This window comes from Phocoena sinus, chromosome 20 (assembly GCF_008692025.1).
Source record: "Phocoena sinus isolate mPhoSin1 chromosome 20, mPhoSin1.pri, whole genome shotgun sequence".
Taxonomy (NCBI): domain Eukaryota; kingdom Metazoa; phylum Chordata; class Mammalia; order Artiodactyla; family Phocoenidae; genus Phocoena; species Phocoena sinus.
The window spans coordinates 1,923,816-1,947,826 of NC_045782.1; the positions used below are offsets into that span (position 1 = coordinate 1,923,816).

Consider the following 24,011-nt stretch of genomic DNA (forward strand, 5'->3'; position numbering starts at 1 on the left):
GAGTCAGTACAAATCAAGATGGGCAAAAGTACAAAAGAGAGGGCATTCACCTGAGAAAAACCACCAACTCCAAGAGACTTGAGGCTTGCACTTTCAAGGGCAGCTGCCCAGGGCCCAAACAGGGTAGATTAGACCAAAACCAGGCAGAAGGCCTTAAGAGTTTAGGGCCTGGAAAACCCAAGACAAAAATTCAGTTTTAAGTGATAATGGGATAGTAATGAAGCTGGCCCCAGAAGTATGGCAAAAGCAAATGCAGGGGCTTCCCTGGTGGCACAGTAGTTAAGAATCCACCTGCCAGTGCAGGGACACGGGTTCGAGCCCTGGTCCAGGAAGATTCCACATGCCGCGGAGCAACTAAGACCGCATGCCACAACTACTGAGCCTGTGCGCCACAACTACTGAACCCACGTGCCACAACTACTGACGCCCGCGTGCCTAGAGCCCATGCTCTGCAACAAGAGAAGCCACCGCAAATGAGAAGCCCGTGCACCTCAAGCAAGAGGAGCCCCCGCTCACCACAACTAGAGAAAGCCTGCGCGCAGCAACGAAGACCCAATGCAGCCAAAGATAAATGAATTAAATAAATAAATTTTTTTAAAAAAGCAAATGTAGGGCTTCCCTGGTGGCGCAGTGGTTGAGAGTCCGCCTGCCGATGCAGGGGACGCGGGTTCGTGCCCCGGTCCGGGAAGATCCCACATGCCGCGGAGCGGCTGGGCCCGTGAGCCATGGCCGCTGGGCCTGCGCGTCCGGAGCCTGTGCTCCGCGGCGGGAGAGGCCACAGCATTGAGAGGCCCGCGTAACGCAAAAAAAAAAAAAAAAAAGCAAATGTAAATACACTCTGCAATAACGCAATTTAATCAGAGTCCTCAAAGAATTACCAAAGATAAAAATCCAAAGATATATATTCACAGCCAAAACCCGTTAAAACCACAGGCTACCAAGAGTGTGAATCTGAAGAAACCAATAAATGCTGATTCAAATACACAAAAACTGGGATATTGGGCTTCTCAGATAATGCATATATGTTTAATAACTTTAAATAAATAAAAAGTAGGCTCAAAAGTGGGATGGAGGGCTAAAGGACTAAGAAACTAAAAAACGACCAGGCAAACCTGAAGAAACAAAACTTCTAGAAATGAAAAATTCACTAACTTTTAGATTAAAATAACATGTTAAAGACTGACTCAATAGCAGATTAGACCCATTTTAAGAGAGAATCAATGAACTAAAAGATCTGAAGAAGTCACCACCAATCTGAAAAGGCTACTATGTATGATTCTAACTACATGACATTCTGGAAAACGCAAAACTGTGGAGACAGGAAAAAGATCAGTGGTTGCCAGGGTCAAATCAGCAGGTATACAGAGATGAACAGGTAGAGCACAGAGGATTTTTAGGGCAGTGAAAATGTTCTGTATGACACCATAATGACAGTTACATGTCGTTATACATTTGCCCAACCCAGAGAACATACAATACCAGGAGTGAACCCTAAAGTAAACTACGGACTTTGGGTAATTACGATGTGCCCAGGCAGGTTCACTGATGCCAACAAGTGCTCCACTCTGGTGGGGGATATTCACAGTGGGGGAGGCGACGCAAGTGCGGGGGCAGAAGGGCATACAGGAAATTTCTGTACCTTCCCCTCAATTACGCTGTGGACCTTAAAACTGCCCTCATAAAGTCTTCGTAGAAAAGAGAAAAGAAAAAAACACACAAGGAAAATCCAGAAAAGAAATCATCTAGACCCCTGAGAAAAGATAAAAGAGAAGAGGACAAGCATGGATTGGAAGCTGTCTAATCAGAATTCCAGGAGGTCATAATTGAAAAGTGAAGAGCCTGTAATTTCCAAACTAACAGGAAAGAGAAAGAGGTGCTGTTGTTGAGATGCCAGGGCTTTAATCCCAGCTCCCACCTGCTGTGTAACCCCCGGAAGTCTCTTCCACCTGCCTAAACCATGGCTTTCTCACATGTAAAACGGGTTAACTGCCTACCTCACAGGGATGCTGTGATTATTCCAAGAAATCCAAGTACACCCCTAGTACAGAACTCAATTAATGTCACCTGCTGGCAATTAAAAAATAATTTTATCTGCAAACTACAGTAAAATAGTAACAAAACTAAGACTGCGGCAGGGCTGAAATCAGCCTATCTGGGTAAGGATCTGATTTCAAAATCTGTGGAAGGGAAAAAGCAGCATGACCCCTGACCCTCCTTCACTTGTTAATTCTGCCAACGTCTTTCTTAGAGGATCCAATCACTGTGGACAGCCCTTCTGTTCCTTTTTCATACACTGACCCTACTCCAGGGCACTACCCAAATACTCCCAGATCTGCAAGTGAGTGTGGGAGAAAACTATTCCAACCCTTTTATTCCCCATCTCAAGTTTCACTTTGTAAACAGATTCAAAAAATTTTTTAAAAATACACAACAAAACAGGATAAAGAGAGACAAAAAACACACACTTACTTTTCATTAATTTTCCTGATAATTCCTTTAGTGGAGAAGAGGGACTATTTCTACTGGCTACTATAAGTCTGGAGGATTCCTGCGTTTCCACGGAACCTCGATGAGCTCCTGTTCTGGCCGTTTCCAGGTGGAGAGAATGGGCACTGTCACATTCCTGGGAAAGCAGCAAGTGATTCTGAGTGTTGCTAGTTCTATTATTCAGGTCAATTCCTTCCAACTGGGCTGAGCTAGAATCCTCCAATCTCTTGTCAAGAGAGTCGGTTACAAAAGCTGCTGTAGTTTCGTGCTTTTTAGAAGGAGAGACAGGTTCAGCCAGTGAGCTCTGCTTCACCGTGTTCAGACTGTGTGCTCTTATTCGGGACCAAGTTGTAGAGTGAAAACTTTCAGCCTCTAACCAAAACTTAACCAAATGCTCCATTCTCCGAAGTTCCATGAATTGAATGAAATAAGGGAGGACAACAGTGTCATGCAAGACTTGTTCAAGGGTCTTTGAAAGACTTGATTTGGTCTCTTGAGTCTGGTAGTCCAGACAAGATCTGCCTAAAAGAAGCAGAAGAGTTAGCAGTTCAGTAACAGACAACAACCGCCAAAACGTACAATAAAAATATTTAAACCACTCAACCTCATTAAAAATCTCAGAAAAGCAAATTAATAGAAGATAACATTTTTGCCTGTCAAACTGAAAAATGTTTTTTTAAAAAAATAACAAGCACTAACCAGGGCATAGCAAAACGGATGATGAGAATGTAAAATGGCAAGACCTCTTTGGATTTTCAATCCAGTAACTCCATTTCTAGGAACTTATCCTGAGGAAAAATTGTGGATGTGTGGATATAGCCAGAAAGATGTTATGAACTCTTAGCATTATTTATAACAAAATAAAGAGCTAGCTCTGCGATTTTATCTTTAAAAATAAAACCAAACTTAATAAAACTTAATAGAAGTTTATTTTATAGTTAACTAAATTTAGGTTATGATTATAACCACAAGCTAATTATCAGAATAAAGAAAAAAATAAAAAAATTTTAACTTTCACAGCATGACATAAAGAGGCTCATTTTCATAAAATTCACTGAGGGCTTCATCAGTTTTTCAAAAGGGTTCTTCTTAATCCTTTGATGTTTCTTCTGAAGCACTTCGTGTATCATCATCCTTGCTAACTATCCTACTGTCAATGTTAACGAGTCCATCTCTGCCAACATCTCTTTTCGTGAACTTCAGGAAATCCCAATCCATTGTAAGACTTTAAGCACTTTTTAAAATCAAACTTCTAATTTTGAGATACTGGCAGATTCATGTGCAGGTAGAAGAAGAAACACAGAGAGAACCTGTGCACCCTCTACCCAGTTTCCCCTATGGTAGCACCTTTCGAACTGCAGTTCAATATCACACCAAGATACTGACGCTGACACAACCCATCAACCGTGTTCAGATTTCCCCCATTTTACCAGCACTCACTTGTGTATTTAGTCCTATGCAATTCTGTCCCATGTGTAGATTCGTGTAAACACCACCAAGACACGGAACAGCCCCGTGACACAAAGGTGCCTCATGCGGCCTCTCACGGCTGCCTCCTCCACCCCAGGCAACGGCAAGCGCTCTTCTGTCTCCCATTCTACCTCTCCGCCATCCCCAGAACGGAGAAACATTTCTCTCTCAGCATAATCCCCTTGAGATTCGCCCAAGCTGTCATGTGTCTCAAGAGCTTGTTCTTTTTTCTACTGCTGAGTAGTGTTCTGTGGTATGAATGTACCGGTTTGTTTACCGCTCACCTGTTGAAGGACATCCAGTTTTTGGCTTTTAAGCTGCTATGAACACTGGGGTACAGGTTTTTTTGTGGACATAGGTTTCCATTTCTCTGGGATAAATGCCTAAAACTGCAATGGCTGGGTCGTATGGTAACTGCATGATTAGCTTTGTAAGAAGCCGCCAAACTGTTTTCGGAGCAGCTCTACCATCTGACGTTTCCACCAGACACACGAGTAACCCAGTGACTCACAAGTTTACTTTGTGACCAACACAAATGCCATCTGCAGTGCACTGCTGAGGGTGACCCACAAAGACTCCGACACCTCAGCTCTGAATACACACAAATGTTAAGCAGAGAGAGGTATCAGAAGAGGGACTAATTTTAGTAAAGTCGATCCATTCACAGATTTTTTTCAATTTATGATAAACTGACAATTTTTATAAGTACAGAAATTTGGGCAACAAATATTCAGAAAACAAGGATCTCCTGCACGTCTTTTCTTTTTTTGCGGGGACAGGGAGGAATTATTTTAACATAACAGAGATCCTACTGTACATACCACTATGTGACCACCTTTTTTCACTTTAACATATCTTAGACATTTCTCAATGTCTTCTGAAGGCTTTCATATAGCTACACAGTATTCCAGAGTATGGGTATATCACAATTGGATTACTTCTCTATTAATGGATATTTGTATGTTGTTCCTAATTTTTTGCTATCATAAACATTACTGCAATGAATAGCCTCATACATACTTGTACATGTATTTTTGTGCACATATGGGAGCATATCTGAGGGCTACATCTTATACTTTACCTTTCGATAAATACTTGCAAACTGCCTTCCAAAAAATCTTTACCAATTTATACTTCCACTATACAGAAGTGGCTATTTCTCTGCATCTACATTAACATCCCAATTATCAAACTTTAAATATTTGCCAGTGTGTTAGGGGGAACATTAACTCATTATTTTAATTTGCATTTCACTAGTATTACTGCAGTGAGGCATCCTTTTCATATATTTAGTGGCCAAATGTATTTCTTTTTCTGGAAATGGCCCATTTTTCTACCGGGCCTGCTTTTTATATTTATAGAAACACAACATGGAGCCATCCATTAATTACACTTATAGCTGTTATTTCAGTTAAAACATTTTTTTCAAAGTCCCATCCAATTACACAGTTCGGTATCCTTTGGCAGGAATTTCACATATTATACTCATTTCCTCCTCCTAGGAAGTTAACAAAAACTCAAAGTCACTTACCCAGGTCACCAAAATGAGCGGCCTCCATGTGGCTGGGCTGCTTCTTAAGTGTTGCCGTCCTACTACTTGAAAAGGAGTCCATGTTGGCAGAAATGGCATTGATTGCAACGTGACTTGGTCCTGCAGCCTCCAGCAAGGCATGATTTTTAGTGCTTTTTTGTGGGGAATGTACGGATATTGAAGCTATAATTTTTCAAAAAATTGTTAAAAATTAAACACAATTTGATAGTCTAAAACTGTCTCCTAAGAGGGCTTTAAGGGAACTTGAAAAATTAGATTTTGTAACACCTCTCTTAAGTACATACACTCAACAAAAATACTTGGGGAAATGGTAAATTAACCAAGCAGCAGAAAATTGGAAAGAAATGTCCTACTATTATTTGTAATTCTCAAAATACTGTGCCAAAAATGTAACTTAAAAGAGAGATTGGGCTTCCCTGGTGGCGCAGTGGTTGAGAGTCCGCCTGCTGATGCAGGGGACGCAGGTTCGTGCCCCGGTGCCCCAGTCCGGGAAGATACCACATGCCACGGAGCGGCTGGGCCTGTGAGCCATGGCCTCTGAGCCTGCGCGTCCGGAGCCTGTGCTCCGCAACAGGAGAGGCCGCAAAAGTGAGAGGTCCGCGTACCGCAAAAAAAAAAAAAAAAAAAAGAGATCTTTCTTTGAGTTCTCTTTGAGAACTCTACTGAAGACAGAAAGTACCAAAGGCAGCAAACATTCTGAAACATGGACCCTTTTCAATTCCTTAATACTTGCTTGCTGAAGGAACAAAATTAAAATTCCAAAATAAAAGCTTACAGGAAAAAAATTAGAAAAATACCCTTCAGGATACTTATTTTACTTTTTAATTGAGTAACAAAATTCCACCGTCTAATAAAAACTGATCAAAGTTCAAGCTGCCTAAAGATGAAGCATACTTAAAAATTCACATAATATATTTTCTTCAGTAGTCTGAAGAAATATTAATATCATCCTTTTGACTTCAGAATAAAGAGGTTAGTCACCAATGTGTTAGTAGGATATCAACAACTCCATATTATAATACGGTCAAAGTAACCCTATGAACTTGTTGCTACAGCTGAATTAACATTCCACCTATCCCGTTTATTCTACACAAATATCAAAGACTCTCATGAAAGGATTTTAAGAAGTTTTGGTTTTGTGCATTGCTATAGCAAGAAGGCTAGAAACATACAGGTCACTGAGCATTCCACACCCTCAATATAAATACTCTCAGATGACTAAACTTCTGTCTACTAGCACCACTTATCTTACTGAGCAGTCAATTTATGATAAACTGGTCAACAGATAAGTGCTCTCAATCTTAGCGAACGGTTCCCGGACACAGAATCTGAGTGACACCACGTAATACCTCCTATGAAGAATACATAGTACTGTAATTCAATCTATTACTGTGAGATGTGTTTACAGGATAAAGCAGATGAGAATGTTTATCTTAGGCATATGTATTTATCAGTCATTCAATAAGAGCTGGGAGAATTATGCAATGGAGTTGTCTTCAAATGATTTTTTCAATTTTAGAAGGAAGTTGTTTTTTGTTTTTATTTTTATGATAAATTGAAGGGAGCAGAATCATTTTGGTAGGTTTATAAACAATAATATGTAGTTTTTTTGTACAGACAAGCTACAAATACCCTGCATCAAGAACAGTGAGACTTTCTGATTGTTTCCTAATTAGACGTGTATGATGATGTGAAATAATACTAACTCATCTGTGCAAGCCTTCTTCTCTCTTTCTTAATTCTCTGTTAGAGCCACCTCTCTCACACTCGCCCTCTTAGCATCCCACCCCCAGGCCTCGAGGTCCCGTACTCTTCCCCCTTCTCCTCTCCCAAGAGCTCCTCCCTCTCCTCTTTAACGCACATATCAGCGCCCACAGGGCCAGACATGGCATCCACCACTCCTCTGCTTCCCAAGGTTCTCTGTTCTTCTTTTACTCCTTCTGCTGGAAGGCACATTTATTCTCAAACCTTCAGTTATTACTAGAGCAATCTTTTCCAAGCTTTTTTTTTAGCTGTAAGCTCCCCCCACCCAAATAAACTTAAGTGGGACCTTGATATGTCTGTAAAATAGATAAAACTTTAGCTAAAACAGATATGCAAAATCTAAATTGTTATCTAAAATAGACAAAACAGAGTTAACTGTAACTCTGGCTGATTCAAGGAGAAAGTCTCACACATGCGCTTGATTCGGGCCCTCCCAGTGCCAGCTCCAAGGGCTCAGCCCTGCAGAGCTGGAGGCAGAGGGGACCCTGACCCGATCTCAGGCTGACCTCTGAGCTCAGCTTCCAGCCTGTGGCTCTAATTATTTGCTACTAACCAACCTCTCATTTGTCATCTTTACCATCTCAAGACCAATTTTTCCAAACGTCAAACTTAAAACATCTTCTTCCAGACTAATTCTCCTCTCATTTCCCTATCTCTGTCAATCCACCAGTCCCTAAAGCTCAAGAGCTTGGACCCACTCTTCTCACTACACCTGTTTACATGTCAAGATCTGTTGACTTTTCCTTCAAGATACTGACCTGTTTATTTTCAACACCACACCCTTAGTACAGGCCTTCCTGTATCACAGCAAAGCACTTCTAGGGTCTCCATCCTACATGACTCTTTCAGACTAACCTCTATAAATGCCATATGTAAAGCATCAACATCCTGCTCAAAAGCCCATAGTGGTTCCCTGTTTTCTCCGTCTCAACTCTTTTCTGGTCTTTAAGATCCTCTACAATCTGACCTCAATCTATCTTAAAAATTTCCTTTTAGGAGTCTGAAGGTCCTTCTGCCCAGTATATACTCAAAGAAATAAGAAGCTGGGCTGGTAAGGGAAAGAGGAAGAATTGACTCTCATTCAAATCCTTCTTATCATTCAAATTTCATACACATTAAGCCTCACTTCTATAAAGGCTTCCCTATGCTCCAGAAAACATCTGCTCATCTCAAATTCCTCTGAACTCCCTGTAATACTAATAACTAACAACTAATCCAACATATCAAGGGCCTACTCTGTTAAAACTAGATGGTAGTAGCTACCAATATAAAACCTACTATGTACAAGGCACTGTACTGGTTTCTTTTCTTTCTTTCTTTCTTTTTTTAATAAATTTATTTATTTTTGGCTGCGTTGGGTCTTTGTTGCTGCACGTGGGCTTCCTCTAGTTGCGGAGAGAGGGGGCTACTCTTGTTGCAGTAGGCAGGCCTCTCATTGTGGTGGCTTCCCTTGTTGCGGAGCACAGGCCCTAGGCGTGCAGGCTTCAGTAGTTGCAGCACATGGGCTCGGCAGTTGTAGCTCACGGGCTCTAGAGCGCAGGCTCAGTAGTTGTGGCGCACGGGCTTAGATGCTCCGCGGCACGTGGGATCTTCCCGGACCAGGGCTCGAACCCACGTCCTCTGCATTGGCAGGTGGGTTCTTAACCACTGCGCCACCAGGGAAGCCCTGTACTGGTTTCTTGATGTACTTTTTTGGGGGTACATTGTTTCATTTATCTCTCACAACAATGCTGCAAGACCAGTATTTTCCTCATTTTGGAGATGAATACACAAACAGAACAAAGTTAAGTGCTTTGCCCTAAGTCAATAAGGTAGTAAAGAGGCATTTCAACAGGCAGGATTTCAACCTCGGTCTGCTAGACTATAGAAAATCACTCTTTTATCTGGTTACTTGGACTGTAGAATTATTGTGGTTAAGATAACGTGTGTAAATGGATGTCTCAGGAGCACCTCCCAGCCACCATAGCAAAAAGGAACAGGTACTGGCCCAGTGTGGTTCTCCACCAGCCACAGTGTTAGGCCTGCCAGAAAGCTGGGTGCCAGGCTTAGCTTCTTCGCCCTCATACCTAATCGAGAACAAAGCTCTACCTATTCCACCTCCCACACGGCTCTGTCCAGGTCTCTTTATCTCCACCACTGCTGATTGAGCCCAAGCCATCTGTGCATCATCTGATTCATGCTCCTCTTCCTACCACCAATTTGTAAGTTCACCGAGGGCAGGATCTGGATCCAAGTCTTTTTTGTTCACTGTTACAGCCACAATTTTTGTCTAACACCTAGAACAGAACAGGTGCTCAATAAACCATAGTTATTATGATTTTGGTTTATTTGCTACTGTTCTGGGTCTGAGTCTGTCCTTCTAATCAGACTGCAAACTTCTTGAGGGCCTGTTTCCCTGCTGCGTCTGTGTTATTCTAAAGTTAAGGCAGTGGGGCTTCCCTGGTGGCGCAGTGGTTGAGAGTCCGCCTGCCGATGCAGGGGACATGGGTTCGTGCCCCGGTCCGGGAAGATCCCACATGCTGCGGAGTGGCTGGGCCCGTGAGCCATGGCCGCTGAGCCTGCGCATCCGGAGCCTGTGCTCCGCAACGGGAGAGGCCACAGCAGTGAGAGGCCCGCGTACCACAAAAAAAAAAAATAAATAAATAATAATAATAAAGTTAAGGCAGTGAACGTGAGCACAGACTATGTGCTGTCATAAACAGAGTACAAGCATGGAGTGTTTTAGCCTGGGACAGATTGAGGAGTTAGGTAGGCCAATCCCCTTGTTGTACAAATGAGGAAAGTTCCCCCAGGTCACACTGTCGGAGGCTCGTGCCTCCGACATCGAAGTCCCTCCTGCTACTGCAATCAAGGCTAGACTTCACAAGCCTCTGCTTGCTGAGGGCTTGAAGTCTTTACCAATATCAATCAAATTCTCCTTAAAAAAGGCAATATGAACCAACTGGCTTTAAATTATCAGAAATAAGCAGAAAATAAGGCTGTAAGCGACCTTACTTCTTCCCTAATCTTACAAACCTCTAAGTTATTGATTAGTGTCCCTCTGGAGCATATGGAGTTACTACTCAATGCTAGCCACACAACATACAAACATTTAAAAGAAAAATCTAAATAAGTGGCAATCTTTAGAATTCACGTAAATAAATTACATCTATGAAATTTGTACGTAATGGTCATGAAAGTAATTTTCACTATAATTTTCCCTTTTCAATTTTTGTACACTGACATAATGAAATCAGTCAAAACTACGCAGAGATTACAATCTTAAAGAAACATGCTCTTGCCTATAAATAAGGACAATATATTGATTCCAATAAAGGACTCCAAATAAATTTTAGGTTAAGGCCATTCATCCAAAGTAATAAGGAAGTGAAAACTGTAAGCATCCATACTTCCAGATAAACCACAGAAAACCAGGCTTCATAAGTCAGTGGTCAGACTACTCAGTAAAGAGTATTTTTTGCTTTTTTTTTTTTAAATACAGTCAACTAATTGCTTTTGGGGAATAATCAAATGCGTGATTAGTAAGGACGACACTGGTTCACTGAAATCACTAGGACAACCAATAAATGCTTAGTAAAAGTCTATTATATGGTGGGTGTTGAAGAGTATATAAGTTAACAGGGAAATATGTCCCAGTCATAAGTAATTATAAAAGAAGGCAGAGACGATTAATGGCAAAATAAGGGAGAATGTAACAGGATGAAAGAGTTCATCACTGCAACATGCTGACTCACCTTTAATTGACTTGACATCTGAGGTCTTCTCTTGCTCTTTGCCTTTCACTGGAACAGAAGAGAGCACCATGACCAACTTCTACAGCCAGAAACCCCCTTCCAGACCTTGTAAAAATCACACCAGCTCTATTCTGACAGGTGAGTGTGTTCAAAGTTCCGCAACATCGGGCGAGCTGCCCTGGAGTGGGGCAGGGCAGTTGTCAGGGGAAGTTTCTCTCAGGAAGTGATCTTTGAACAGCATTTGGTCAAGTACGCTCAGAGCTTAAGGAGAGACAAGGTCAGAACACCTGGGTTCAAATCTGGGCTCTGCCATTCAATAGCCATGTGATGCTGGACAAGTTACTTTAATTCTCTGGGGTCTCAACTTCCTTCATTTACAAAACTAGGTCACTGTTATGAGTTAGTAGAGTCATTTCAACAGGCAGGATTTCAACCCTGGTCTGCTAGACCCTAAAAAAAATCACTCTTTTACCTCTGGTTAAAAACTCGGACTGTAGAATTACTGTGTGGTTAAGATAACGTGTGTAAATGGACATCTCAAGAGCACCTCCCAGCCAGCATACCAAAACCGAACATGTACTTGCCCAGTGTGGTTCTCCATCAGCCACAGTGGAGACTACCTAATAGGGCTGTGGATGAAAACATAAGTACTTGTAAAGGGCTTACAAGAGGAGCTAGGACACAGTAAACTTAAGACGCTAGTTAACATTATTACCATGTGCCACTCACTACTAGATGCAACCTGAAGAAAAAGACAGAGTTCTCTGGTTGTGTAACATCTCTGTCTTCCTGTGTATCCCTGCCACAGCATCAAATACAAATATTCTAAAATTACAAACATTCTAAAACTTCTACTACTCAAGCTTTAACAACTGTCTCTTAAAAAATTATACCATTTTGGGCTTCCCTGGTGGCGCAGTGGTTAAGAATCTGCTTGTCAATGCAGGGGACAAGGGTTCAAGCCCTGGTCCGGGAAGTTCCCACATGCCACAGAGCAACAAAGCCCGTGCGCCACAACTACTGAGCCTGTGCTCTAGAGCCCGCGAGCCACAACTACGGATGCCTGCATGCCTAGAGCCCGTGCTCCGCAACAAGAGAAGCCAACACGATGAGAAGCCCACGCACCACAATGAAGAGTAGCCCCCACTCTCCGCAACTAGAGAAAGCACACATGCAGCAAGGAAGACCCAACGCAGCCAAAAATAAATAAAATAAATTTTTAAAAAATTATACCATTTCTCCTCTATTACACAAAACACTGGAAATTCTAATGCAGACACACTAGCAAGATCACATGCAGGAAGGAAGGGGCATGGTAGCTCAAGCCAAGTGAGAAACTTACGGGATCTGACACAGCCCACTTTACTTTTCTTATGTTTTTTCTTTTTTATAAAATAACTAATTAATTTTTTTTGGCTGCGTCGGGTCTTTGTTGCAGTGCACAGGCTTTCTCTAGTTGCAGCAAGTGGGGGCTACTCTTCGTTGTGGTGCCTGGGCTTCTCATTACGGTGGCTTCTCTTGTTGCAGAGCACGGGCTCTAGGAGCGCAGGCTTCAGTAGTTGTGGCACGTGGGCTCAGTAGTTGTGGCTCATGGGCTCTAGAGCACAGGGTCAGTAGTTGTGGTGCATGGGCTTAGTTGCTCCACGGCATGTGGGATCTTCCTGAACCAGGGCTCGAACCCGTGTCCCCTGCACTGGCAGGCGGGTTCACAACCACTGTGCCACCAAGGAAGCCTAGATTTTCTTGAATATTCTATGTATGCCATCATATTATCTGTGAATAATGACTCTTGTTCCCTTTCCCTCACAAAACTTAACTTTTCCATCTTTTTTTCATGTGTGTGCTGTTGTGAAGACTATGCTAGCTTTCCTTCTGTTTGTATATCCCTGATATGTTTCTCCATCCTTTTACTTTTAACTTTCCCATGACCTTTTTAACATTTAAACAGTACAGGAAACCAATCTGAAGATCACCATCTTTTTATTGTCTGGGTTAACCCATTTCTTTTTATTGTGATTACTGCTCTTTATTTCTAAAAAGAACATTCTTAAAACTCTAACTATGACGACGAATTTGTTGACTTCTCCTGGTAATTCTGTACATTTTGTTTTATACCTTTTGAAACTGATTTAGGTACAAACAAGCTCACAGTTTTATCTTCCTAGTACCCTTTTCGCTTCATCATAATTTACAGGCCTTCTTAGCCTTAATGGTATTTTATGCTTTAAAGTATTTCATCTACCACACAAACTTTCTTCTAGTTAACTTTGCCTGATACATCTTTGCATCCATTTATTTTCAGTTTCTCTACGTCCTTGTTTTGGTTGTATCTCTGGTAAATAGGTGCATTTTGGCTTATTACCCAACTTGAGTCTTTATCTTTTAGTCCATCTTTATACGGACTTTTGTTAGATTTTTTAGCCATAGAGATTTTATTCTATTTATATTTAAAGCGGTTTATTTCTGTCATCTTATTTTGCACTATTTCTTCTATAAGAAATAATAAATTTTATTATGAAACATTTAAAACAAAGGCAAGACTAGACCTTAATATGAGGAACACTCAGGTTTAGCAAATCTTAACATTATGCCATATTTGTTTCAGAAGAATTTTTAAGAGAAATAAAACACTGCAGTTACAACTAAAGTCCCTGCCTCAACTCATTCCCCCTCTTCCTAGAGAAAAAAATTTCAGAAATGGAATGTTTATGGTTTCCATCATTTTTACTCTTTAATTTATTTATGTATTCATAAACAGGTTATAGCATTGTTTGAAGGTTTTTAAACAAGTGGTTGTGTCGATTGCCATCTCCAGCTGCAGTGTATCCTAATCAAATCTTGATACAGCCAGGCTTTAATCCCAACTCCTAAGGTCTTCTCAAGAACTTCACTCTTGCAAGTAACCTCTCTTTGGTATCATTTTCTCCCTCTCTACCGGATCTTTCCTAGAACAAACGTGCTTAGCATCTTTTATCTTAAAAACAACCACCACCCCACCCTTACCCCAATGGCCCCTTCCAGCCCCTTCCCCGTTTGCCCCTCCTTTTTGAAATATTGTCTTCTCTTAGCTCCCGTGGTATTGTACTCCTGTATCACTGGCGTTTTCTTGTCGATTCTCCTTTGCCAATGACTCATGCTCCTCAACTTCTAAAAGCTGGATTAACCCCGGAGCTCTCTCCTTGTCTACAGCATGGCAGGAGATTCTACCTGGCCACTGTAGAGGGTTGTAGAGGGTTCTACCTGGCCTTCCTAGTAAGAGGGTTGTATCCTGGCACACAACTGGCTAGCTTCTCTCCATTTCCCAGAAGCCCCTGAGTTAATTAACTGTGACCGTATGACTCGGTCCTCAGCAATGAAGTGTGAACAGAAGAGGTATGTGCCATTTCTGGCCAAAGCTTCTCTTTCCCCTTATCAGGAGTCAGAAAGCTGACAGAAGGGACTAAGATCTGGCTTTGATCACACAGACTATACCCTAAGAGAAAGAGGAATAACACAATGGGAGGAAAACGATGCCTGAATGATCGTGAAGCAAAGCCACCTGATGACCAGGGACTTGGACAGTTACACAAGATAGAGATAAAGGCCTACCTTGTTTGAGCCATTGTACTTAGTGTCTCTTTGTCACGGTACCTTAGCCTTTCAACACAACTAATTCATATCCCATATGTACGCCACAGATGAGCTCACTTAGGCCTGTGTCTTTAACCATCATTTATGCAAAATACTTCTAAGTCCAGATTTAGCACCAAATTCTGATCCCCTCCCAGAACTACAGACCTGTACATCCAACTGCCTCCTTGACATATCCACACGGATGTCCAAGAGTTTCTGCAAACTCACAACTGCCGGAAGAGAGCTCTGGACTCCTCCTACCTCAAGCTCGAAGCTTTCCAAAGCTTTCCCAGTTTTCCTTCACTCCAATCATTTACTCAAGTCATGCTATCTCTATCTCTAAAACATGCCCCATTGCCCTTCACTCCCAGCACATTTCAGCCTTCTTTCTGTCCTTGAACAAACCCTGCTCTTTCCTGCCTCAGGATGTTTGTATTACCAGTTCTTTCCAGCCAGAATGCAGTTCCTTTTACCTTTGCAAGGCTGGCTCTCCTTCCTCATTGAGACCTCAATTTAAATACCATCTGCTCAGACAAGCCTTTCCTCACTATCCAAGCACAAATTGTCATCTGGTGATCTGCTCCCACATCACTGTTTAAATTCCCTGCACAGCACTTATTACTTCCTACTTTAATTATTCAACAAATATTTACTAACTTCCTAACTATATCCCAGGCACTAATCTAGACATGGGGATACAGCCATGAACAGAAATCATCTTCCATCCTAATAAAACACATAGTACAGCAGATGATGACAAATGCTACAGAAAAAATAAAGTAGTGTGACGGGAGGGGAGTGCAGGGTCTGGGGACTACAGTCTTAAGCAAGCTAGTCAGAGAAAGCTTCACTAAGATGTCAGTTAATCAAAAACCTGAAGAAGATGGGGGACAAAATAGGCACATATCTGTGGGAAGAGGTTTCAGGCAGAGAGAATAAGTGCAAAGGCCCTGAGGTGGGAATGTACTTAACAACAAGGAGGCCAATATAAATGGAAGAATGATGGAGAAAGAAAGCAGGAGATGAACACAGAGAAGAAATGGGACCTAGATTATGGAGGGCCATGTACAGAAAGCCACTGAGGGAATCTGAACAGAGGTGTGGCAGAATGCATTTCGAGAATACACCAGAGGCATCAAGAATGGAAGAAGGGAAACCAAATTGAAGCCTATAGTAAAATAATCCTGCTTCCTTGATCTTCACAAAACCAGCTTCCTCTTGACATTTAAGCTGAGATCTGAATGACACCCCTCAGAGGACTTCCTTAACCACCCAACCTAAATAGAGATGACTCCCTAGACCAGGGTGTTAATGGTCAGGGATGGTGAGAAATGGTTGGATTTGGGTATATTCTGTGGTAGACCTAACAGATCAGATATACAGTAGGAGAGAAAGAGGTTCAGGAAGGTATTAAAGTTTTAGCCTGAGCAATTAAAAGGCCAGAAATGTAATTTGTTAAGATGAGAAAAAGTGATGTACAGGTTCAGGAGGACTAAATCTAAGGGGAAATTTTAGATACAGTAGGCTAAAGATTTATCTATTAGACATCTATTAGGTAGAGGTATAAAGTGGACCAACGGTTGGATACACAGTCTGAATTCAGGGCAGAGAATCCAAGCTGGAGATGTAAATTTGGGAGTCATCAGCAGATAGGTGGTATTTAAAAATGGTATTCAGAGACTGGATGGGATCCCTAAATAAGACCATCTCCAGTTTCTATTCTTGCCACATCCAGTTTCCAGAAAGCATCTAGGATGATCTTTTTAAAACATAAAAAGAGATCAAATCACCCCTCTTTAAAATTTTAAAAGTAATATTGTTTCTGCACTTGGAATAACACCTAACCATGACCTACAAAGCTCTGAATCATCTGATCCTTGTGTACCTCTCTAAGCCCGAGTCACAGTGGGCTTTTCTTTCTTGAAGGGCACCAAACTCTTATCCCCCAGCCTCTGAACACGTTATTCCCTGTGCCTAGAATGCTCTTCCCTGGCCTCTGTATGTTACCTCCTGCTGTTCCTTCAGCTCTAAGTTTCAAGGTCACCTGCTGAGGCCTTTGACTAACATCAAACCAAAATATGTTTCTTCTCTCAAGCTCTTTCATAACACTGTATTCAATTTGTAAACAGAGAGAGGGAGACAGAGAGAGAGAGAGAGATTTATTGTCCGTCTACCCCAGCAGACAACAAGCTCCACGGATATAAGGATTTTGTCTTGTTCAGTGCTTAATACTGAGCGCCTAGCACAGTGCCTGGCAAACAGTGGACGTTCAAAAGTATTTGTTGAATAGAGACAACAGTCTATTGTGCAACATGCAATTTGCCTCATTATACACAGAATGCTCCCCCCCCCCGAAAAAAACACTACAACTAACCATTCCAACACTCAAACAAATTAGAGAGCTATTAACTATACCAAGGTACCTTACCAATAAAGCTTCCTTGTACCATTTTACCACTTTCATTCATTCAGAGTGCTTTTCATTCACTCATCACACGGCATCAGTTATTAAAACTCTGTGCGTACTTAAAAAGAAATCTTTAATTTATAGAGTTGAATGGGGTCTTTAGGAATCATTGAATTCTCAGGTGAGAGAGGAAAGAGGGTTAACATTTTTCTGTCCCAGGTGACAGAGTTAGTAGCAGAGCTGTCACATGAACCTAAGTCCCTGATTTAGTTTAGTGCTTTCCCAAAAACCCGTTTTTGTCTGGTAAATTTTCCCAGAAGCAACGAGAATCGATACAAGAACCACTAATCAACCCAGAAGGCCCACACTTCTCCGTTCTGGATACGTACGTACAGGTAACGAAACGCCAACAACCTTACCCAGGCTCAAAATCAAGCTGCCTCTACTCAAAAATTGGTCAGCTACTACTGAAAATCAGAAATATAAGCAGTTTGCTTCTGAAGTTTGGGTGCCAGGACTTAGTAAACTTGCTAATCCATCAAATGAAGGAGTCGTTTTCGTTAGGAGACTTTTAGCCATAAGTTAAGCACTGTCACTTCAGGGACAGCAGAAACCCGCTCCCCCACCCCACCCCCCGAAAAAAGGGGAAACTGGAAAAGAGCACTAGTTGAAGAAAACAATTTTTTCACGTGTTGCTTGACATAAACCCCTCAATATTCTGACAAGTCCGAGACTTCCGTAAACAAAGCACGGAAGGAATTCCCTTCTTCTGGTTACAAACGCACACACACGCACCACCCCGCCCCCGAAAAGCTGTATGTCCGCAAAAGGCACCACTCCGCGCGGGTCCCGGCACACACTTCGGAACCGGCTGGGCGCCCGCCCGCCCGCGCGGAGGCCCCGCTCCCTCTCGCAAGACCGCGGGCGCGGCGCACAGAGCGTCCTTCCGCGCCGAGGCCTCGGCCTCGCCACCACCCGCCGCCCCAGGCCCGGCCCCGCGCCCGTCCGCGCCCCTCGTTACCTTTCCGCCGGAAGAAGGACATGGCGGGGCCCGGGTCGGGGCGGAGGGCGCGGGGGGACTGGCGCGGAGAGGGCCCGGCTCCCCTCATTCAGCAACCGGCCCGGACTTCCGGGTCCGCAGCGGCCGCCGCGCTAGGCCGAAAAGAGACCCGTCTTCCGGGTGTGGGCCCCGCCGCCTCCTGGAGACGTGCCGGTAGCTCCCGCCGCCATGTTAACAACAAGCCGCCCGCCCGGAGTTCCGGTCCTTCCCCGCGCGGGGCTTCACGGGAGGCCGCGCGCCGACCCCGCCCCCGCCCGCGGCGGGACGCGCCCGCGCCGCCCACGTGACGCGCGCGCGCAGCCTGCGCTCGGCCCGGGACCCCGTGGCTCTCGCGGGCTGGGACTGCGCGGGCGCTGCCCGAGACTAGCCAACCCTCCCGGAAGCGGGGCCCCTGCCACGGCCAAGTGTGGCCAGGGCATTGGCGGCCAGAGCGGCCGCACCCCCGCGCTCCCAGCGAGCGGACCCCGGAGCGGGCCTCGAGATGCGGGCCAGGTCCCGGGATGCGGACTCCGGGCACCACCTGCTCTGTTCTGCTCCGCGGTCCCCGCGACCTCAGCCGTGGAGGAGGAAAGTGGGCCTACTACAGGACGCGATCCCTGCGAACGCTCAGCTCTGAAAGGGTGGCGACATAAAGGCCTCGCTATTATTTACCGGGCGGAGTCCAGTGGGTCATCCTTCCAGCCTCGTTCAAATGCCATTTTCCTATGAACCTCTGACCTCCCTCTCCCCTAAAGCAGAGTGACCAGCCTCCCACCCGTGGGGCCCCTCCCACAGGATTGCGTTATCCCTGTAGCTGGGCGCTCCTGCCGGGGAGGAGCCTGTAAGATCAATAAATGGGTTTTTCAAATCTGACGTCGATCAGGTGACGGACGGAGCAGCAGAGTTCCAGAGAGAAGGGGCAACTGGTCCCAGAGTATTCAGCGTGTCTGTGTTGAGACTGCAGTTGAGACTGTAACCAGAACCCGGGGTCTTTTCACCATACAAACAGAGCAGGTTGACAGATTTGTCTGGGTTCGGGGCATGTAAGGTAATCACAGCTGATGCATATTGAAAGTTCTCTGAGCGCAGGTGCCAAACCCTCCAGATTGATGATGGTCCTTGGGGGTGATCTTGGTATGGTGGAAACCGGACACACAAACATAACCTGCCCAAGGTCAAGTCCTAACTGGAGGCGAAGCCTGGACCTCAGAGTCGGCTCCAGAGCCAAGATCAAGCCTCGCCCTGGGTGGGGAGTGTGGCCGGGCGGGAACAGGAGACTGGCCGCGGCTGTGGATGCCCGAGTGTGTCCCCGACCTGAGCAGGTGCTGAGAATGGACCCCTGTCTGACGGTGGAGGCTGCAGCGGGTCCGAGCGGCTTCCCCGGGTCAGCAGTGCGCTGACACCAGCCTGGCTCAGGGGGACCACTCTCTGCGGTCTGTGGCCGGTGAAACCCCGGATGCTGCCCCTGCTCCTTGGAAAGGGAGATGGGGCTGACGTCCAGGGCGAGCGGGGCTGGGGTGGGTCTCGGTGGGTTCCCACTGGGTCGGTGTAAGGGGTAAGGGGCATCTGGCGGGGACCTGCGCGCAGGGCGGCTACCCTCCAAGCTAGAAGTGCGGCGCCCTCTCTCCAGAGTCCACAACCCCTTGGCAGGGCTGTTTCGTGTTTGTTGACTGGTTGATTGGTTGGAACGAATGGGACGGGACGGAGGAGTGCAAGACAAGCCCCGAACATCTCCGGGACGGGAGCAGCGCACAAGGGGTGCGGGGGGGGGGGAAGCACTCCAGTCCCTCTAAATCTCCTTCCTCTTTTCTTCAACTACGCAAAGAATCAACTTAAAAGCAGGGTCCTATCGCGCCTTCCAGTGTGATCTCTGTTCCGGAGCCCCTCCTAGCAGAAATTCTGCAGCTGCCTTTATTCCCGAGACAGCTAAATGCATCCCAGTCAGCTAATAATAGCCGTCATTATTTATACAGTACTTATCACATGCTCTCAAGGGACTGAGTGATTTATAACCACAATCTTAGGTAATCCTTCACCTTCTCCCCCACAAAAGCCCTTGTGAGGTGGCTACCATCATTACCCCCAATTTACAGTTGATGACTCCGAGGCTCAGGGTAACTTACCCAGGATCACAAAGCTTAGTAAGGGGTAGGGACAGGATTTCAATCACCATCAGTCTGACTTCAAGGCCATTTGCTTGTACCACTTGCTCCTGTCTTTCCCTCCACCTGCTGCTAATTCCCATTTATCCCATGTTCCAGCATGAGGTGTCTATTTATTGGGCAAGAACGAGGGGATAAGAGATAATTTAGCAGTGCAGACGCCTTCTGAATCACCACCTGTTAAAGTTTATATGCTTAGGGAAGCTTTAAGAGAATTATCATTTAATCTTTTGGAATGTGATGATCCACATATGAATAGAGGTAAAATAAAACAACAATATCAAAATAAGCAAGAAGATTCCATTAGCCTGAATACCCAGTTGTGACAAATTGACACTTTGCGTTGCATTTCTAAGTTAATTTGTTAGAGCCACTTTAATTTACACGTAAAACAAATTTAATTTTTGTGAAACAAAATTAGTTTTTACCAGAAGGAATTTCTTTCATTATGTTCCTAATTTTAAGAGAATCCTCACAGGCTTTTTCTACCAGTTGTATTAATTACAACAAATCAGTGAGGTAAAATCAGCAAGTTAATTATCACAAAGCCAGTGAATAAAATTAATCTCCTACGACAAATACGATTTACAAATCAAATGAATGGTGTTCCACAACAAATATTCGAACACGTTAGTTTTCTATATCAAACATTCATAACATCAAGGAAACTATTCAAACAAATTGTTTGGTATTATAGGAAAAGAAAGCTCCTTGTACTTTTTAAAAATTTTTATTTATTTGTTTTTATTTTTGACTATGTTGTGTCTTTGTTGCTGTGCGCGGGCTTTCTCTAGTTGCAGTGAGCGGGGGCTACTCTTCGTTGCAGTGCGCGGGCTTCTCACTGTTGTGGCTTTTTTTTTTTTTTTTTGTGGTACGTGGGCCTCTCGCTGTTGTGGCCTCTCCCGTTGTGGAGCACGAGCTCTGGACGCGCAGGCTCAGCTGCCATGATTCACGGGCCCAGCCGCTACGCAGCATGTGGGATCTTGCCGGACCGGGGCACGAACCCGTGTCCCCTGCATCGGCAGGCGGACTCTCAACCATTGCGCCACCAGGGAAGCCCTGTTGTGGCTTCTTTTGTTGCAGAGCATGGGCTCTAGGTGCCCCGGCTTCAGTAGTTGTGGTGCGTGGACTTAGTTGCTCCGCAGCATATGGGATCTTGCTGGGCCAGGTCTCAAACCCATGCCCCGTGCATTGGCAGGCAGTTTCTTAACCACTGCGCCACCAGGGAAGCCCTCCTTGTACCTTTTTAATAAGCAGATAAAAACTCAGATTTTTAACAAAATTCAGAATATATATTCGTATAACTTAAAATTCTCCTCAACTGTCTAACAAAGGCTAATTCATAACCCAGTGTTTTACATTATCAAAAGCATTTGTATCAATAGCTCTGTAAAATTTATCTCTAAAAAAATTGTGGCCTCTGATTTCAGTTTTAATCAAAGGTGAATCAAAGCAATTTGGGCTTAACAAAATTTATTTCTTCTGTAATCTCTATGTCATGCCAAGTAAATGGGAGTTTAGCGCACATTTTTCCCATCAAAGGAACCCAAAACCAGTAGTCAGGAAATTATAACAATAATAATCTCTTACATTTGCATAACAGAGACTTTCACTTCTAATAACAGTGGAACAGGTAATTGGGACCAGCCGGCCACCTGCTGAGGAAAGCTGAAAAGGGTGAACAAAATATTAAAAGACATTGAAGAAATAAGAAGGTAATAAAGAATTACCAGGTGAAGATAGAGAAGAAAAACAAAATCCAGTGAATCACGTCCTGCGTTTGGGGCCTCCTGTTCAGGGAGCGTCCACTGTTCATGGAAAAGAGACTGAGAAGCTGAGTGATGCTTTTGACAGCAACACAGACTAAAAGGACAGAAGTTGGAGCCCAGGGCCTGCTTTGGGTTGGGGTTCTGAAAAATCTACACCAGCCCTTGCCAGGATGCAACCCAGCTTCAAGTCATCTGTGTGACTCAGGAAACCTTAATCCCTAACAGTAAATTAAGAAAATCCTGATTGCTAGTGATCCAGGTGCCTGATAGAAGCCAATGCAAATCCTCTTGGAATAAGATACTAACATTCAAATTCTCAAATTATTTCCACAAACAATTTTTCAAAAACAATGCCTAACACACAATCACAGATATCAGACACATGAAGAGATAACATGTCAGGAACAAGAGCCAAGAGAAGTGGCAGGTAATAGAATAGTCACACCAGAGCGCCAGGTAGTGGAATTATTGGAGATAGATTTTAACATAATGCTGCTTACTATGGTCAAGGATATAAAAAACAACTGGAAATTTGGGCAGAGAACTGGAAATTTGGGTAGAGAACTGGAAACTATAAGAACTGACAGAGTATATACGAAAAGGAAGCAACTAGATATTCTAGAACTGAAACACAAAATAACTAGATAGATCTGTAAACTGAGTTACAGCTAAAGAGAGAATTTGTGAAAAGATGAGTCAGAAGAAAATATCCAGAATGAAGCACGTAGTGAAGTTTAGAGAAATAGAGAATACAGTGAGAAAGTTTACCATATGTTTGATCAAAGTCCCAGAAGAGGAGAAGAGAGAGAATGTAGCAGAGGAAATATTTGAAAAATTAATGGCTGATAATTGTCCTGAAGTGATGACAAAAACCAACCTACCAGTTCAGGAGGGATTATGAACTCCTCACAAAAATAAAGAAAAAGATGGGCTTCCCTGGTGGCACAGTGGTTGAGAGTCCGCCTGCCGATGCAGGGGACACGGGTTCGTGCCCCGGTCCGGGAAGATCCCACATGCCGCGGAGCGGCTGGGCCCGTGAGCCATGGCCGCTGAGCCTGCGCATCCGGAGCCTGTGCTCTGCAACGGGAGAGGCCACAACAGTGAGAGGGCCGCGTACCGAAAAAAATAAATAAATACATAAAATAAAGAAAAAGAAATACACACCTAGATTATTAATAATGAAACTTGAGGAAACAAAGAAAAATTATCGAACATTGCTGAGGTGGGGGAAATAGATTACCTTCAAAGGAATGACACTTTGGCTGCTGAGTTTTTTCAACAGCTACAATGGAAGCCAGAAGACTGTGGAATTAAATCTTCAATGTGCTGGTAAAAGTAACTACAAACCTCATCAAAAATATATTTCAAAGATGACACAAAATAAGACATTTTCAGACAAAAACAGGAAAAAATTGTCACCAGCCGAACTTACTAAAGGATACTCTAAAGAATTTGCTACAGGCCAAAAGAAAGTGATGTCAGATGGAAAGTCCGATAAGCAAACCATTATAAAGAGCAAAGAAAGTGGTAAATATATAGATAATTGTAAATAAACATTTAATAACATTGTGAAAGTAACCAACTGTGAAGTGAGGGGGCACAGTCCACATAAGATCACCCTAATTTATGACACCAAATACAAGTTTGGGGGGCCCCAAGACCACCCTTAGGTTTGATAATTTGCCAGAAGGACTTGCAAAACTCACTGAGAGCTGTTATATACTCACAGTTATAGCTTGTTACTGCTAAAGGATACAGATTAGAATCAGCCTAAGGAAGAAATACCAAGGGCAGAATCCAGGGAGGTGCCAAACACAGAGTTCCCAGTTGTCCTCTCCCCGTGGAGTCTGGACAGCATTACTTCCAGGCATTGATTTGTAACGGTATTCATGGAGGATTGCCAACCAGGGGAGCTTACCCAAGCCTCCGTGTGTGTAAAGATATTTTGGGGCGGGGCAGGGCGCCATCAAATAAGCATGGTTAACTGCCCTTGTGGCTGATCTCAGTCTCCTGGC

General features: G+C 43.8%; 1 protein-coding gene across 6 annotated transcripts in view; it reads right to left on the reverse strand.

Annotated features, from left to right (window-relative positions):
- AKAP10 (A-kinase anchoring protein 10) overlaps nucleotides 1–18,860 on the reverse strand; it is a 60,997-nt gene extending 42,137 nt beyond the window's left edge. For 2 of the 6 annotated variants that reach the window (XM_032615717.1, XM_032615718.1), the window contains exons 1-4: nucleotides 18,048–18,281; nucleotides 11,008–11,055; nucleotides 5,489–5,671; nucleotides 2,470–3,009 (exon numbers count right to left, since the gene is read on the reverse strand). In XM_032615717.1, the coding sequence (XP_032471608.1) occupies nucleotides 2,470–3,009; nucleotides 5,489–5,671; nucleotides 11,008–11,055; nucleotides 18,048–18,135 (859 nt within the window). In that variant the 5' untranslated portion in view covers nucleotides 18,136–18,281. Of the gene's footprint in view, nucleotides 1–2,469; nucleotides 3,010–5,488; nucleotides 5,672–11,007; nucleotides 11,056–18,047; nucleotides 18,320–18,737 lie in introns of those variants that run through there. The other 4 variants (XM_032615722.1, XM_032615720.1, XM_032615719.1 and 1 more) reach the window with 4 other exon arrangements.
- Nucleotides 18,861–24,011: the final 5,151 nt, after the last annotated feature.